This window comes from Dendrobium catenatum, unplaced genomic scaffold (assembly GCF_001605985.2).
Source record: "Dendrobium catenatum unplaced genomic scaffold, ASM160598v2 fragScaff_scaffold_716, whole genome shotgun sequence".
NCBI lineage: Eukaryota > Viridiplantae > Streptophyta > Magnoliopsida > Asparagales > Orchidaceae > Dendrobium > Dendrobium catenatum.
The window spans coordinates 11521007-11540049 of record NW_021319178.1 but is presented as its reverse complement, the minus strand read 5'-3'; the positions used below and the strand labels follow the sequence as shown (position 1 = coordinate 11540049).

Below are 19043 nucleotides of genomic sequence, written 5' to 3'. Positions count from 1 at the left end.
TAGAACTTAAAACTATTTAAACTTGTTGCGGGGTAGAATATACATGGCGATAGAGTTAAAATATTGCGTCTTAACGTTGTACGAATATCCAGCTCACACACAGAGACACAAGACATTTTTACGTGGAAAAAATTGGAAAGGGGAAAAACCACGGGGACTGGCCCAGTCTGAAATGATTTCACTAGTGTTTGGGTATATTACAATAGGTTAACTTGTCTCTGAGGGCGATCAGATTACAAATGTCAACCGTTTGGTTGAAATCTACTGACAAACGGGGATGAAAGTACATCGTCACTTGGTGGACTAGCAGAAGTTTGGTGTTACTTGAAAATCCAGGCATTAGTTGGTGGTCCGACGGAACTATGGGCCTGACGTGGTGGTCCAACAGAAGTCCGGGCCTCAGGTGGCGGTCTGGTGAAAGTTCGTGCCTCAAGTAGTGGTCCGGCGGAACTCTGGGTCTTCAAGTGATGGTCCGGCAGAGCTGGCGTCTGGTGGTAGTCCAGTTTAGGTGAGGGCCTCAAGTGGTTGTTCGGCGGAGGTGAGGGCCTCAAGTGGTGGTATGGCGGAGGTGAGGGCCTCAAGTGATGGTTCGATGAAGCAACGACGTCAGGAGGTGGTCCTGCGGTGGTTGAGGAGGACCAAGGAGGCAAGAGCGATATTCGATCTCTCTCTCAAATCCTTTGGCTTGGAGTCCATTTTCAAGAGAAATGGGGGTTCTATTTATAAATTTTTGAAGTGACATAACCCATAAGTATGTGGGAGATCAAGGGAAAATGATAAGTGGTTGGATGGACAGCTGATGTTAAATCCCCTAATCATGGGCCATTTGATGAACATTTGAATATCTTAGTGTTTTTGGAATTTGGTGATCTTAGGCTCGTTGGATTTGTCTCGTCAAGCCGCTCGATTGGACTATAAGCATGTTATGTTTGGAAAATGTTTGGTAATCTAAATTGTGGTTCGAACCTTCCAACATTGCTTCTAACCATTGATTTGGACCCATTTGGGCTCAGATTGAGTTGGATTTGGTGTCGTTGGGTTTGTATTCTCAAGACGTTCAATTTTATTGTAAGTTTGTTGAAATCGGAATTCGAATGGTCCCAATTTTAATTTCGGAAGTTTCCAACTTGATTTTGAATTGAGATTCGTGCCCGATCAAGATAATTTCATAATTTTTTGATGTCGTATCAAAACTCAAATAAAAATTTGCGACATAATATTTTTATTTAATCACCTCAAGAAGAAATATAATATTAAATATAGAATATAAAAGTAGGAACAAACAAAATCAATTTTTAAACTAAAATTTTTTAATCAATTTTTAAACTTAAACCTACATATAGTCTTGGCAAGTGAGAGAGAGAAAACGAGAGAGGTGGGGGCAAGTGTTCATTCACGGACTAGCGATATTGTCCTACAAAGAGCAGAGTAGTCAGAGAAGTGGAGCAACTGCGAGTTTGCACGAGTGGGCTTGAGATTGCGGGGTAGGGCAAATAATATTATTTTTTGACACGACGCAAAAAAATTCGGGTTCGGGTTGACCCGGTTAGCAAACGAGTCGGGTTTGTGTTCAAATTTTTGGCCCTTTTTAAAAAATGGGTTGGGTTCGGGTTGACCCGTAAACCCAAAATTAACCCGACAATGACCGAAATATCGGACATGGACTCCGCTGCTGTGCTCTCGCGTGTCGCGACTCTGGACTTCGCCTACAGGCTGCAGCCATGCACTCGCGATCCCGCAGATCACGAACGACTCTGCTAAAACCGTTGGCTCTGCCCGCTACCGCAGTTTGCACTCTCCTACTCGGACTTCGCCGGTTCGCCTGTGCTCGTGATCCCGCAAAGTCGCACTCGCGGACTCATTCACTGCTGCTCACAGGCGCACTAGGGACTTGTGCACTCGCGGGATTCATTCGCTGCTGCTCACAGCCGCACTCGGGACTTGGACTCTACCGCTGGCACTCGTAGCGCGCTCGCGATCCCGCACAGCCGCACTCTCGGACTCACGTTGCTTCAACGGTTCTGCCAAATCTATGAAATACGGGTTAGGTCGGGTCAACCCGGCAACCCGAGTGGGTCAGGTCTGGGTTGAAATGTCCGATCCATTTGCAAAAAATGGGTCGGGTTCGGGTTGATCCATTTGTATCCGGGTCTGCTCGGGTTCGGCTCGAACCCGACCCGTCAACTAGAATTGACACCCCTATCCCCGAGCTTAACTTGGTGTCACCCATGTTTATATCATACCTCTAGAGTATATCATTTTTTCTGCACAAGGCCTGGTAACCCTCTACTTTTTTCACATTAAATTTTTGGTGTCCATTGCATTCTTTATTATTACATATTTATTACATCTTTGTGAAAAGTTAAGACATAAATATTTTATTTCTATGTTTATGAATTTTCTAGCACACAATAATTATGATAAATGAACATTCACAATATTTTAAATTTATAATCAAATTATATTATAAGACCAAGGCTTTGTTTGAGACAGCTTTCCTACTTTTTTTTTAAAAAAGAAATTTTTAGTATAAAAATTTTTAGCTCAAATAATTTCTTTTAATAAAAAGTTTCTATATAAAATAGTAAAAAAATTATTCCCAATGAAACCTAAGAGACTATTTGGTTTATTGATAAATAAATGCATAGAAAAAGGAATGTATGAGATTTTGAAAATTGAATGATTGGCTTGATAAAAATGTATAGTGTGAAATTTTAGTGGATTCATTTTTTAACTCAATAGTTCATTGTTGATTTGTAGTAAACTAGTCAAGTTTTGACCGAATTCCTTTTCACCACAAACTGACTCTGTTTTCAGCTCCTGTCGCTAATTGATGCCTATAGCTACCAGTGCCAGCTGCCGCTGAACACCACCAATGTCAACCATAACTACTCATCACCACCGTTGCCCACAACTATTACTAGCCTCAATCTACCTCATTCATAATTTTTTTTTAAGCTACATTCAATTTACTTCAAACTAAAAAATATCCTACATTAATTTTACACGCCACCAAATAATTTCAAACATTTTAAATATACTAATTTTTTTTACACTTTATTGCTTTTTAGTTTTTAGCAAGCCAAATAGTTCTTATGATTGAAAAAGTATATGCTTAACAATTAAAAATTTATTATTTTTTGAAAGCATGCCTAAAATAAAAGTTTATATATAATAATAATAATAATAATAATTAGACGAGTACAGCGTAATCCGCCTTTCTATTTATCCCGCCTATATGTATAGTATTAGACGAGGACATCGTAATCCGGCTTTCCTTTTCGGTCATTCCCGCCCAATGGAGAACACCTTCGACAGCGTAAGCCTAAACCCTAAACCAGTTCTCCATACTTTTGTCTTCTCTACCGCTCTTTCCCTCCCTCCAGAAGATACTTCCGAAATCTCTCAGCTTCGGTGCCTTTTTATGGTGTTAATTATTAGGACCTAATCTACTCCATATTCAAACTTGCTTGGAGTAGGAAAACGCCCGATAAGAGCAAAGAGGCTGAACCAATCGATACAGAGGTACGATTTTGATTAGGACCAGACAATTGATTTTACTTAGAATCATTTTTCTTTTTGAAAGGATGAATCGATCCGGATTGATTCATTATATCTGTTATAGTAACTGATCGGTGTAAATTTTTAGGGTGCGGCAACTTTGATAAGGTTCCTGATTTATGCATTTGGCGACTTAGTTTGCTCTGCACTTTGTCATAGGGGTTGCTGGAGAGTATTTACTACATCAAGAGGGAATAGAGATGCGCTGAGTTAATTGCTTAGCCAGGGTTATTGCAGAAGATGCATTAGATGTAATGTAGTATTGTTTTCTATATTGGTGCTCGAAATGCTGAAAGTTGTACTCCTAATTAAGAAGTTGCCCAATTGATGAAAATACTGAGGTCGAACCTAGTTTGGGAGAAGTTTTAGGTGAGCACAGCTCCCAAGGGTTTTTTAAAGTGTGCTATATTGGTATTCTTGATTTTTATTGTTCCATGATAGTGTTGCTAGAATGGGTGGGATCATAAAAACACAATCTGATTTGGCACAAATTTTATGCAACACACAAATCTCAAGATTACTTAAAAGTATGAATTAGTACTCAGTTTATTAAGAAGAATAATTTGGTGGCCAAATGAGTTTGTAATGATGCAAAGACCTTGCTAAAAGGTCCGGCTTGATGCAACAAATTCTACGATACTAAAACAATCATTTGAATTTTGAAGCATTGGAAGGCTTAAGAATCTATTGATTCAGAGATCAAGTTGGCTTAAACTTCACCTACTGCTCTTGAATGTCATGAGGACGTTAGGGGTGGGTTGGTCATTAGACCATTTTCTTGCCTACTTCTCAGTGCGAGCATTGTGCCTTCATTGTCTGATTGAGTTAGCACACATTAATTACCATGTAGATTGTTAATGAAATTTTCAAATTTTCATTGTTGTGATTTCAATGTGCATTTTACTTGTAAGCTATTTGTGGCAAAAAGCTTTTCTTGAAAACACGATCATATTATATAAAAAAGTTGAGACTTTATCATTATTTTTTGGTAGGTCCAATTTCGAGTGACGAACCTTCTTGAAATTATTTTTGCCAATTTGGTCATTAAAACTTTGGAACATCACATAAGCAAACCTTCATGTCTAATAAATGTGCAAATGAAAATGGGGTGTGAAGAGAAGGGAAATCCCAACTATTGCCTTGAAACCGGGTTCATGACAATATTCTAGTCACATTCTTACCATTACCATGCTTAGATAGATCAAGGTACGCATTGTTTTTCAACACGCACACCCCTTATAAGGTGTGGCTATTATTTGTCGAAGATCAAGTGATGTAAATGCTTTTTAATCTATCGGACAACATTAATTGTACTATTAGTTGTACCATTAGGTCCACATCCATGGAATACTCCCACAAGCATTAAGGCACCTTCCTCAATGTCATCAACTCTCTTTCATGGACATTAAATCACATTTTTTCCGGCAAAAAATATTTTGTTATTCAATCCATTTCAAGTAGCTCACATTTGTTTTCTTTATTCATCCATTGTTATAATATTTAGGTTTGCCATTGCCACTTTATCTTGTTGTCGCTGCGATTCGTATGCTTGTCACAACCTTAGTCTTTAGGCACCCATTATTGCTAACTTTTTGCCTGCCATTGCTACATTGAGGTTTGTCACTATCACCACTTTTAGGTTTAATTTGTCGTCACCATATTTTTTTATTTTAGTTGGATTACATCGAGGATTATATTTAAACTCATATCTTTTTTGCTTTAATCATGGTTGTTTTTACTTGACATTTTGCAATAGGATGTACCATGGTGTATGCTTTTTGCTGATGATATTCTTCTAGTTGATAAGCCTAGAGAGAGAGAGTTGAAGAAAAACTTGAATTATGGAAGTCAAACTTAGAGTCTAAGTGTTTTTGTTTAAGTAGATCTAAAATAGAATACATGGAGTGTAATTTAAGTAGTAATATATCTAGTGGTGGATTATGATATTGGACTTTCAAGCCATTAAAAAGAGTACACATTTTAGATATCTTGAGTCTATTATTCAAAGTGATAGCGAAATAAATGAGGATATTATTAGTAGAATTTTAGTTGGATGGTTAAAGTGGAGGAATGCATCAGTTCTGTTCTGTGATAGAAAAGTATCCGTCAAACTTAAGGGAAAATTCTATAAGGTGGTGGTGAGGCCTGCAATGTTTTATGGTGCAGAATGTTGGTCAGTTAAAGAGAAACATAAAATTATGTTAGGTGTTGCAGAGATGAGAATGCTCAGGCGGATGAGTGACTTTACACTTAGAGATAGAATGCAAAATGAGTATATACGTGAAAAGGTTGGAGTAGCTCTAGTGGCTGATAAGATTAGAGAGAGTCACCCTAGATGATTTTGTCAAATAAAACTTTAGCGTTCTGATGACCCTGATTAGGAGAGTAGATGTATTCTATCAAACCTATGTTAAGAAAGGTAGTGATAGTCCTAAAATGGCTTCGTTAAAAAGTATTATAAATGATATATTCTTAGCATATTTAAATGATAATTTGACTTTTCATAGGACATAATTAAGAAAAAAAGATTCATGTAGTCGACCCCATGTATTAGGATAAAGGCTTGATGTTATTGTCATTGTTGATTTTTCATCCACCCTTAAACACAACCATTTATTTACTTATAGTCTGTATTACGTGTGCATCGCTTTGTGCATCTCTATTATCAACTTTACTTTGCCTGCTCATACAACAGTTGTGCTGTCACAACTCGGCCCAGTAAGCTCGCATAGGCGAGGCGGAAACGAAGGTCAGACTGTAGACTAAACTAACCAATCTCTAAATCTATCACCATAACATTTGAAAGAGTTGTTAAAAACATTAAATTCAAGAACACAAACTTAAAATCATTAATATTCATATAATTACCTTTCTTCAGGTGCTCCTCTTATACAGCATACATTTCACCAATTCTACTCATTTTGGCTTAAAGTAATTATACCTAAAAAATTTAACAACTAACAGTAAGCCAATGCTTAGTAAGTAAAACACGATTCTAAACTACAGTAATCAAGGCAGAATGAATAATATGCTAGATGCCACATTTCATTTAAACATATTATAAATTTGCTTTCTATAAACATAACATTAAACATACATGTAAATCATAAATTCATATCATTTTATATTCATTTCAATATTCGTAACTTCTCATTTCATATATATTACAACCGTTATAGGAGCCACCGTCTAGTACTATAAAGGTACTCCTTTATCTTTACCATGATCAAGGGGTGACAATTGCTTCATGACATTGAGGGGAGTTCATGTTGATATTTAGGCAGTGGTTAGATATTCTCAATTATGTACTTCTCTTTGTGTGAGTAGTTTATGAGCGAAAACAATAATGATGTCCTATTGCATCAATATGCTCTTGTTATTGGGTAGATCAATTATGGACTTCTTTAATTCTAGAAGTCATAATGAATATTCATTTCACGAGCCTTTTGGTAAATGAATCCTCTCTGAGACATACTTATTCATGTAAAAGTGGTGAGATATTCTCACCATTTTTGGTGGTTCCAAATTTGAGTGATAATATTCTTGAAAGCATTTTTGTCAAGTTAAAAACCAAAGTTCTAATTCGTAACCTTCAATGAGCTAGTAGTATCAAGATGTACAATGTGGTGTGTCTCCTAGTCTTCAATTAAAGATATCTTCGTAGGGAACTGCCGTTGGACCACCGACAACACACATATTAGCCTTGGCTCGAGAATTTCAGTCGGGTTGGTGTATGAGAGACATTTTCCAATCATGGAAGGCTATGATCTGTATTCTGTGCCATATGGAAGGCTATGCTAATTAAATATCGACACCATTTTTTTGGATAACTACAAGGATTATTCTAGATATATTATTAAATATAAGAATGCCCTTAAATTCTATAAATATCATTTCATTTAGTTCATTTGGAGTTTTAAAAAAAGGTAGCAATTATGGTATGATAACTATGAAATTCTAAAAGTTACCTAAATATTTGGAGAATTCATGCAAGCCATTGGCGCCAAAATTTTTCTTGTAGATATCACTCTAAAAAGATGAGTATGTTAATTGTCGCTGCAACATGATCCACACTTGAACCTTATTCACATTGCAACCATCTTTAGTAAGACCTACATTCTGACTTGTGCCGCAATCGCCTCCATCAAGGCCTACATCATAACTTTGCTTGAATGGTAGTTGTTTCCATTAATGCTTGTGCCACTTTCTCTTTTGTGTTGCAGTTCTAATCACATCCAAATTTGTGTCACTGCAAACATGTATCCAAGACCTTCATGACAATATTGATTACACCTCAGTCTTATCCTGCAGGACCTGTGTCGTTACCTTGCTTGGGCTGTTGTCATTTTTCTTAAGGCCTACGTTGTAACTAAAGCTTAAGCCACACCCATCTTCATCAAGACTTTTGTCACAATCCCGCTTTTGTTGCAACTGTTGGCTCAGTAAGATTTGCATTGTAACTTTATATGAACACCACTCATTGCCACTTTAATACTACAACCGCAATCTTGCTTACACTGCATGTTTTCCATTAAAACTTGCGTTTTTACCTTGCTTGAGCCATAACTAGCTCCTTCAGGTTTACCTCACTCGTGTTGTAACCATCGCCTCATAAAGACTTGCGTTGTAGCTTTATTTGCATTACATTGTAACCCTACTCGTATCACAATTATCCCCACATCAAAGCCTGCACTACAACCCCACTTGTGCCTTTGATTCTTCCTTAAATTCTTACACCATAGCCTCCCTTGCATATTAGCCGTGCCACTTCCTTGCTTGTGGCATTATCACACTTGTGCCACAATTGCCTTGGGTACCTCTAGTTATGCCACCGCTCTAACCACGGCATGCTTCTACCATAAGGAGATCTTTCATGCAAATCCCCTTGACTTTTTGTATGCTTTTAGCTTCACTAGCTGAACGTCCACACAAGTCTAGGCACAAATTTTATTTTTTTAAAGTCTAGGCAGAAATTCTGATATCATGAAAATCACTTAAGGGAAGGCCGGAAGGGAATATTCCACTGTACTGCGATCCTACTTAATGCTTCTAGATTTGGTGCAAAGAGACATGTATAAAACATTATTATTCTGGAGTCAAATATTCAACATGTTTTATTTTTTATTAGTTCCTTGGAGATGTTTCTTGATGATATGTAGACCTTTCATCTGTTTGATAAAAGCCCAATCCATATGGGTCCAAAAAATTCATTATTCTTCTTCTAGCTGTTTACCATTTTAATTTGTTTGTCTTATATCAAGTTTTCTTTTATGTGATTAACCTGGAGAAACTGTCAGAAGTCACCATTTTCATTGATGACTATACTTCAAATTTTCTAGGATGGGAACTTTTTTGAAATCCTCACCCAACTTTATGTTTGAAAATTATTTTAAACCAGTCCTAATTTTCTTTATTTCTTCGTTAAAGTTTTTTTCCTTGTCTTTCATATTCATGGAAATACTTGCTTGGTTATTTTTATGCAATAACATAATATTTTTATGCTCTGACCTGGCAGGTTGCAAGAGCATCAAAGAAGAATCGATCAACTACTGGTACATCTTATCATTACAATACATTTAGAGCTAATTTTTTATTTCAATAATGTATCCTGGATAATTTATTTTAAAACAAAATTAACGGTTATGCATTTCTTTTTGCTGACACAAATAAACTAAATCGATACGAATGCATATTGTTACACGGTAATTTCTATTTTATCATCGATTATTGTTTCTGTGCTTATTAGCTTTTTTCAAAGATATGGTGTGTCATTTATTGGCGATTATGGGATATATATATAGATGCTGGGAGGATAAACATCAATGTATATTCTGAAACCTGATGGAGTCAAAGTCATGTCAAAATAGCACATAATCTTAAGTTATATAATGGACTTAGCCTTGCGTTTTAGCTTTTGGCGTCTTTTCACTAACCCTTTTTTCTTTATTTCTCCCATTTTGAGTTTTCCTTTTTGAAGAATTGCTTCGTGGAAGAACATTTTTGCTTGTTTTATTATCTACTTTTGAGCCTTGGAAATTATTTCACATTTATTGTGCAAATTTGCAATCGACTTGATGCCCTAATCTAAGTGAGGCAGCACGCATTTGTAATTAGAAGTACTGTTTGCTATTGCAAATTTAAATTGCGGTAGCTCTTGTATGCCATGCATGATCATTGAAGTAATTGTCAATTAGTTATCAGGAACAATCATTTTAGCCCCACTTGCATTTTGCTGGATTTAATTGTCATGGGAATGCTTGTACAGAACTTGTTTTATCCAAATGGAAAGTCTCAAAAGTCTCAATTGAAGAGGTTTGATGAAAGGAAAAAAAAAAAAAAACTTTTCGCTTAGAAAGTTGGCGATTTTTTTGAAGAAAATCTAAGATATGTTATTGTGCTGCTAAATCCAGACAAAATAGTTTTCTTAGAGCAATCTATGACCACTTAAGGATGCACCACAAAAGGTATCGTGGTTTTCTTATGCTAGAGCATTGGAGTAACTTCGTATCTGGGTTGTCAGTTCACTTTGTTGGTCTGTAGGGCTGGTTCCGGTTTTGACAAGGCATACCTAATAAGTAACTTTGTTCCGAGATCTGGAATTTTGTCATACCAAATCTAACTAGGTCTTTAGTACGTCTCAGCAATATTTAATTTGAAGTTTTGAACTGTAAAAGTTGAAGTCCAGGATGAATACCAACATAAAATGTCATCATATTCTATTGCCATATATTGTCACCAGTTTGATAGTGTTGATGTTTGTAGCGATGGCGGCGACAAAGTTGGTGGGTGTTGGGCCATTATGTCGGTGGCATTTTTTTGGCCTTAGGCAATTGCGTGTGTTGACATTACTGGTGATGGCAAGCTAGTGTTGGCGACGGTGTCGGTGTTGATGTTGGTTACTTTGGCTTTATATACAATGGTGCACATGAATATTGTTGGCGACGGTGGGCGACAAATGCTAGTGTTGGTGTTCAAGGGATTGCTGTCGGACGATAGCGGTCAAGGAGATTATAGTTTGGTGAACGTGGTTAGGAGGCCGTAGTTGAGAGACGATTGTTGGAAGATTGTAGTTGGACGAAGGTGGTCGGGACATTGTAGTCTAGTGATGGTGATCAGACGGTTGTAGTCGGGAGACTTTAGTCGTACAATAGCGATCGGGTGATAGTAGTTGGGTGATGATGGTTGGACAATTGTATTGGGCAACATTGGTCGAAAAACTGTGGTTGGGTGATGCTGGTTAGAGGATTGTAGTCAGACAATAATGATCATGATTTTGTAGTTGGGTGACGTTGATTGGAGGGCCATAATGGAGTGATGGTGGTTGGAAGATTGTAGTCAGACGATGGTGTTAGAGAACCATATCCGGAGGATGGTGTTCAAAGGATCATAATAGGGGGATAGTGTTTGGGAGAGGCCATATTCGAGCAATGATGGTTGGGAAATTGTAGTTGGGCGATGTTGATCGGAGGTTCGTTGTTAGGCGATAATATTTGGAGGACTATAACTAGGCCATGATGATCGAATGATTGTACTTGGGTAATTGTGGCGAAAGGACCGTAGTCCAAAATTGGGCTCAAACATGCACGGGGCCGAACCAACTAATTGCTGCCTAAAGCCAATAGTGCCAAAAAGCTTTTTTGCACTCTAGGTATGTATGCTAAAGGTGTGCATATGATACCCGATTTTTACTATTTTATTATTTTTTTTAATTTTCAATTTGGGCACCTAGATGGGGGATCGATTTGCCCGCATGAATAGTGTGCATCCGACCAATTTTTATGATGCTTTTTTGATGGCAAAATTGATATATAGCCAATAAATTAAAAAAATTTTTCTCATGCTTTTTGCTCCTCTCATATCAATAAATAATCCTATTGGGGTTAGGGATGTGGCACAATTCTCCTGCACATAATTTGATTTTTCTAAGTAATGGGTGTAAAAACAATTTGCAGGAGGGCGACAATCAAAGCGGTCAAGAACTGTAGTCTCTATGATGAGGCTCCGATATTTTCTTAAAAATGTGTTAATTTTCCTTATTTGGCTGACCAAATTCCAAGATGATTAAGGCTTATAGTCCCTGCTATGTGGCTTTGATATTGCCTTGAAATATGTGTTATTTTCTCATCAGTTGAATTTGGAGCGATCAAGGTTTGTCGTCCCTACAATCAAGATTTGATTTTTCCTTGAAAAAGATGTTAGATTTCGTCATTGGATGGATCAAATTTGAAAGAGAGTTTTTTTTTTGTCCCTGTAATGAGGCTCCGATCTTTCTCTTAGGAGATATCAACTATAATCATTGGATGAATCCAATTTGGAGATGATATTTTTCCCCCTCTTATAAGGCTTTTATTTCCTTCTCATTGCCCTTATCTTTTTGCTTTAGTCATGGATGTTCTCATTGGACATTTGCAAGAGGTTGTACCCTGGTGTATGGTTTTTATTGATGATATTCTTCTTCTTGATAAGAATATTGAGAGAGAGAGTTGAAGGTAAATTTGAATTTTGGAGGTCAACCTTAGAGTCTAAAGGTTTTTTTAAGTAGATCTAAAACCAAATATATGGAGTGTAAGTTTAGTAATAATAGTTCTAGTGTGGGGATTGTGATTTTGGGGGATCTAGTCATTAGCAAGAGTAAATGCTTTAGATATATTGGGTATATTGTTTAGAGTGAGGGTGAAATAGATGGAGATATTATTAGTTGAATTTAAGTTGGATGGTTGAAGTGGAGAAATGCATCGGGCTTGTTATGTAATATAAAAGCCCCCCTCAAACTTATGGGAAAACTATACAAGATGGTGGCGAAACTTGCAATGTTTTATAGTGCAGAATGTTGACCATTAAAAGAGAAGCATAATATTAAGTTAAGTATTGCATAGATGAGGATGCTCAGTTGGATGAGTGGCTTTAGTCTTAGAGACATGATAAATAATGAGCATATACGTGAAAAGGTTAGAGTAGCTCCAGTGGAAGATAAAATTAGAGAGTGTCCTTAGATGGTTTGGTCACATAAAACGGTGACCTTTTGATAACCTAGTTAGGAAAGCAAATGTATTAGATTTGGCTTATATTAAGAAAGGTTGTGGTTGACCTAAAAAGCCTTGGTTAGAAAATATTAGATATGACCTTTCTTTATTAGATTTAAATGAGAATTTGACTTTTAATAAGACAGACTGGAGAAAAACATTCATGTAGCCGACCCCATGTAGTGGGATATAGGCTTGATATTGTTGTATTGTACTTATCAAAATGAGTTGAAATTTTTTGTAGAAGCTCCCATTGATGTGTTGATGCTTTACTAAAAATCTTAGACATTTGCAAAAGGATGTACCTTGGTGTATGCTTTTTGCTAATGATGTTGTTCTTGTTGATAATACTAGAGAGGGAGTTGAAGGTAAACTTGAATTATGGAGGTCAACCGTAGAGTTTAAAGGTTTTCGCTTGAGTAGATTTAAAATTGAATATATGGAGTGTAATTTTAGTAATAATGGACCTAGTGGGGGGGATTGTGACTTTAGTCGACCAAGTCATTAATAAGAGTACACATTTTAGATATCATGGATCTATTGTTCAGAGTGATGGTGAAATAGATGGGGATATTATCAGTAGAATTCAAGTTGGATGGTTGAAGCGGAGTAATGCATCGCTTGATAATAGTAATATTTCAACTATTTGAAAGAAAAAAAAAATCAAGGATAAAAATAATGAAGTGATGAAAGATTTCTTAATAATCAAGAGTATTTGCGGGATTGAGTGAAACTAGAAACCGAAAGGTGAAAGTAGTGTGAAGCAAGAGAGTGCGTGAAGATGAATTGCCGAGAAGCATTCTCGGGAAGAATTTTCTAAGTGAGAAGCTACTTGTGCTAGTGGCGAAAATCAGTGAGATTAAAAAAAATTTTCATGCAAGCGTTATGTTGTGAGCTTGTGTTACACAGACAAATGCCTAGGGCCAATGCATCACTTCACTCCTGCATATTATGTTTATGCTGTATAAACGATTATGCAAGTTCACTTGGTCTTAATAAGAAGTTCAACTACATCTATTGGTTTTCTTGGTACTATGACAAATTCTAGTTGACTTGTTCTGCAAACTTATTAATAGATGAATTGTATGCAAGCTATTTATAAATTGTATCAAATACTAACTGGATGCATGTTACATTTTTAGACAACATAACATATTACCTTAACACTTCTATTAACAATCTTAGTTTGTAGATGAATTTGCGGTTGATTGACAATTGAAAATTTTTGTTAGATTACTATTTTCTTTCACAAATTCTTCAAAATAATTCATAATTTTACATCTTTATTAGCTATAATGTTTTAGTTAAATTATGTAATTTAATCACTTCATTAAAACATGATTGTGCCATGTGATGCATCTTCAATCTTATTAGAAGATAGGGTGATATTCATGATTACAGTAGCAACAGCAAGCCTTTATACCACTAGCGACATTGGCTGAATTAATCTTTTTTCTCCATTTTGTCCTATTAAGAGTCAAATTCTTATTTAGATATAATAAAATGTTATTTTAAATACTTTCTGACCAAGTATTTTTAGGTCTACATCTACTTTTTTAACATATGATGGATCTAGTACATCTACTCTTTTAACAGAGTCATCGGAAGGCAGACGTTTTATGTGACCAATCAATCTAGGTGGACTCTCTCTAATCTTATTTTCCACTGGAGCTACGCCAACCTTTTCACATATTTACTCATTTTGTATTTTATCTCCAAGTGTAAAGCTACTCAACAACTTGAGCATCCTCGTCTTTACAACATTTAACTTAATTTTACGCTTCTCTTTTAATAGCCAACATTCTACGCGATAGAACATTTTAGATATATCTTATAAAATTTTTCCTTAAGCTTAAGGGGTGCCTTTATATCAAATAACATGTATGATGTATTCCTCCACTTTAACCATCCAACTTGAATTCTACTAATAATATTCCATCTACTGCGCCATCTCTTTGAACAATAGACCATATATGTCTAAAACACCGACTTTTTTTAATGACTTGGTTACCAAATGTCACAATCCAACCACTAGATCAATTACTAATACAATTATATTCTATTTATTTTGTTTTAGACTACTCTAATTAAAACCTTTAGACTGAAAGGTTGACCTTTTTCCTTCAATTCCATTTGTAGTCTTATTAATAAGAAGAATATCATTAGCAAAAAAACATAAATCAAGGTGCTTCCTCTTGCAAATGTCTAGTAAGAACATCCATGACTAAAACAAAAGGATATGGGCTTAAAGCTAATTCTTGATGTAATACAGCTGAACTAGGAAAATACTTGGTCAAACCACTTTTTGATTGAACACTAGTGGCAACTCATATATACACACCCTTAATAATAATAATAAAAAAATATATGTACCCTTGATGACTTGAATAGAAGCATTATTAGTTTTTTTAGTAACTCTCCGGAGCACTTCTCTTGTGAATTTATCATATCTTTCTCTAAATTAATAAATATCATATGAAGATCCTCCTAAGTTTTTCTATACTTCTCCATCAAACCTCTTAGCAAATGTGTAGCTTCTATAGTACACCTACTCAACTTGAAATCAAATTGATTCTGAGAAACATTTGTATCAGGTTGTAACCTATGCTCAATTATCCTCTCTCATAATATTAATGTATGATATATTAACTTAGTTCCTATATAATTTGCACTCTTGTACCTCACCTCTAAATTTGCACCCTAAGCCCTTAATAATAATAAAAAAAAGTGTACGTACCCTTAATGACTTGAATAGAAGCATTATTAGTTTTTTTTATTAACTCTCCGGAGCACTTCTCTTGTGAATTTATCATATCTCTCTAAATTAATAAATATCATATGGAGATCCTCCTAAGTCTTTCTATACTTCTCCATCAAACCTCTTAGCAAATGTGTAGCTTCTATAGTACACTTACTCAACATGAAATCAAATTGATTCTGAGAAACATTTGTATCACGTTGTAACCTATGCTCAATTATCCTCTCTCATAATATTAATGTATGATATATTAACTTAATTCCTCTATAATTTGCAATCTTGTACCTCATCTTTATTCTTAAAAGTAGGGATTAAGGCACTCTTTTTTCACTCATCTAACATATTTTTGATCTTCTAAACAATATTAAAGAGTTTAACAAGTGAAGAAATAACTTGATCTCCTAAATATTTTCACAATTCTATTGGAATATCATCAGGTTTAAATATCTTAGATTTTTTGCACAAAATATTGTGACATAGATATTGATATAACATCTATAGTTGATATTGGATAGTTAAAACTGAGTAATATCTTTAGAGCTCTGGATGATAGGAGCATATCATTGAGGTTTAAAGTCAAAATTTTCAAACCGTAATGATGCTTGCGATGTTGTATGGATTGTAATGTTGGCTATAAAGAAGCTTTTGATATTAAGTTGATTGTGTATAAGTGAGCGCAATAAGATGGATGTGTGATAAAACTAGCGATGATAAATTAAGTAAATGATTATATATTTATATTATTAGTGGAAATGTTGAAGAAATATCAATTAAGAATAAGCTGTCTGAAAATAGACTTAGGTGGTCTGGATGTGCAATGAAGGGTTGAAAATGCTCTTGTTAGATAAATTGATAAAAGTTAAACTGATATGTCATCAAAAAAGTATCTTGATCGGACACGAATCTTGAGGCAAAAATCAAGTCGGAAACTTCAAAAATTAAAATTGGGATCATCTGAACTCTGATTTCAGCAAACTTACAGTCAAACTGATCGTCTTGGAAATACGAACCCAACGACACCAAATTCAACTCAATTCGAGCCCAACTGGGTCCAAATCGAAGATCCGAAGCGATGTTGGAAGATTCAAACCACAATTTGGATTACCAAACATTTTTCAAATATGACATGCTTATAGTCGAATTGAGAGACACGACGAGACGAATCCAACGAGCCCAAGATCGTCGAATTTCGATATCATTAAGACCTTCCAATGTCTGAAGAACGGTCCACAATCAAGGGGTTCAATATCGGCCGTCCATCCAAACCACTCCCCTTTTGCCCTTGATCCTTCTATTTACTGGCCATGTCATCCTCAGAAAACTATAAATAGCTTCTCATTTCACATAAAAGGGGACCCAAGCAAGAGAAGAATGAGAAGAGAAGATAAGAAGGGAAGGAGGGAAGAGACTCCTCCTTGACCACCGCCGGAGTTCCGCCCGACGTTCAAGTGATGCCGGAGTTCTGCACTACTTCCAAGTGACGCTGGAATTCTTCCCGACTTCACGTGACGTCGGAATTTTATCTGACTTCCAAGTGACGTCGAAATTCTTCCCGACTTTCAAGCGACGTTGGAATTCTGCCCGACTTTCAAGTGACGTTGGAATTCTGCCCGACTTCCAAGTGACGTCGGAATTCTGCCCGACTTCCAAGTGACGTCGGAATTCTGCCCGACTTCCAAGTGACACCGAAACTCTGCTCGATCTCATGACTCTGGAGTTTTGCCGAACACCATCAAACGCCGGAGTTCTCCCCGGCCGCCAACTGACTTCAGATTTCTACCCGACGCCAGACCTATACTCATCGCCAGATTTCTACCCGAGACCGTACTTCCGCCCGTTTTCAGACTTTCGTCGGACATCTATTCGATGTTGGATTTCTATCAATTGCTGAACTTCTATTTGACGCCGTCCTTCTAATCTCCGTTGTTAGACAACGGTCATTCCGACTTACGTCGCTCACTGACTACAGTCCTTCCGACCTCTGTCGTCTGCCGACTATGGTTCTTTGGACTTACGTCGCCCACCGACTATTGTCCTTCCGACCTCCATCGCCCGCCGATTATGGTCCTTCCGACCTCCGTTGCCCGCCGACTACAGTCCTTCCGACCTCCGTCGCCCGCCGACTACAGTCCTTCCGACCTCCGTCGCCCATCGACTACGGTCCTTCCGACTTACATCGCCCACCGACTACTGTCCTTCCGACCTCCGTCGCCCGCCGACTATGGTCCTTTTGACTTACGTAGTCCATCGACTACAGTCCGTCCGACCAAACGAACACATCAACATTGATTCTTTGTATTCCCACCATGTAATGTACTCTATATGATGTATATTAAGCTAAGGCCTTTCCCCAAAGAAGGGCCTCATTTGTAATCGACTGCAAATAATAGTGGATTCATTCAAACTGGTCTAGGCCCCGTGTTTTTTTCCTATCATCAGGGGTTTTCCACGTAAAAATCTTGGTGTCTCATAAATGCTACACCATCTCTTTTTATCTGTATGCGTGCCGGATCTTCGTACAACGTTAAGACACTAAATTTTATATTTCTCTACCGCCACGAATACTCCAGAACGCAATAGTTATGTTAGATAATTATGAGATAAAATGTTTAGATTATAGATTTCATGAACATAAGTTGTTTGAAATGTTTTACTAAAAAAAGGATTAGCACCTAAGTCAAAGCTTAACATGTCTAAATGAAAAATGAGGATTCATTACGCCAGTCTGTTGACCCCAAATAGTTGCGATATATGACTAATGATGATGATGAGAGAATTTTAACAAACCAAAAATTACGAATTCTAGTTTATTTATTTTTGTATTTTCAATTTTGATATCCATTTATTTGATGTCATTAACCATAGATTATTGATGTTTGTAGCTAATTCCAATGCACTAACGGTTAGCTGCGAGCTTCTTCGCATCTTTGTCACGGGTGAGATTGAACTATCTGTAGATAGAGTTCTGTTTAATATTTTATTGAGTTATTAAAGGCTGTGTTGATATTAAGTTTATCACTGCAAACGATTTTTCTTTCTTTCACAGAGGCGGTAGAAAGAGCTGCAATAATCGCTGAAGCAGAGGGCAACGGTAAAATTGAAGCCACACATTTAGAGAGGATACTTCCACAGCTGCTATTAGATTTCTGACCACGCATAAAAATCCGCGGTAGAAGTTGTGCGAGTCTTTAGCCCTTCGAAAGTTTTTGTATCAGTAATTCAGTATGAATGTTGAAGTTGTTTAATTTATGTTAAGATAAGTGTTTTATATAAATAATAAATTAAAAATTATATTAAACTATCTGAAAATAAATATAATGAATTTGAAATTCATGATAACTCTATTTTCTTCCTTCTGTTAAGGCTGAGCTTGTAATTCCTCAAGGTTGCAACTTGCTATTAGTGATCTACAAAGTGCTTGTGATAGGCATCGTCCGCATGAAATTTATTTCCAAATTGTATTTGTGAGAATTTTTGGTTCCGAGGGTGACAATATACTCTTAATAAGTATGTTTTTCTCATTTTATTTTTATCATTTTCTCACTTTATTTTTATCATTTAAATGATAATTAATAAATAATGAAAAATATTTAGAGAAATTGAAAACTTTTTTTATAGGAAAAATCAAAATTTGTTCAAGTGAAAAAAAAAACAAAAACTATAAGAAAACTTTTCAAATTAAAAGCTCCCCTAATTATATA

General features: G+C 36.2%; 1 protein-coding gene across 1 annotated transcript; it reads left to right on the top strand.

The window, feature by feature from the left end:
• The first annotated feature begins 3201 nt into the window (after positions 1–3201).
• On the top strand, positions 3202–18675 carry LOC110102451 (protein MHF2 homolog). The gene is made up of 5 exons (XM_020830794.2): positions 3202–3319; positions 3442–3525; positions 9077–9113; positions 18225–18278; positions 18389–18675. Exons 1-5 carry the CDS (start codon positions 3239–3241, stop codon positions 18490–18492), a joined length of 360 nt encoding a protein of 119 aa, XP_020686453.1. The 5' UTR covers positions 3202–3238; the 3' UTR covers positions 18493–18675.
• The last annotated feature ends 368 nt before the right edge of the window (positions 18676–19043 follow it).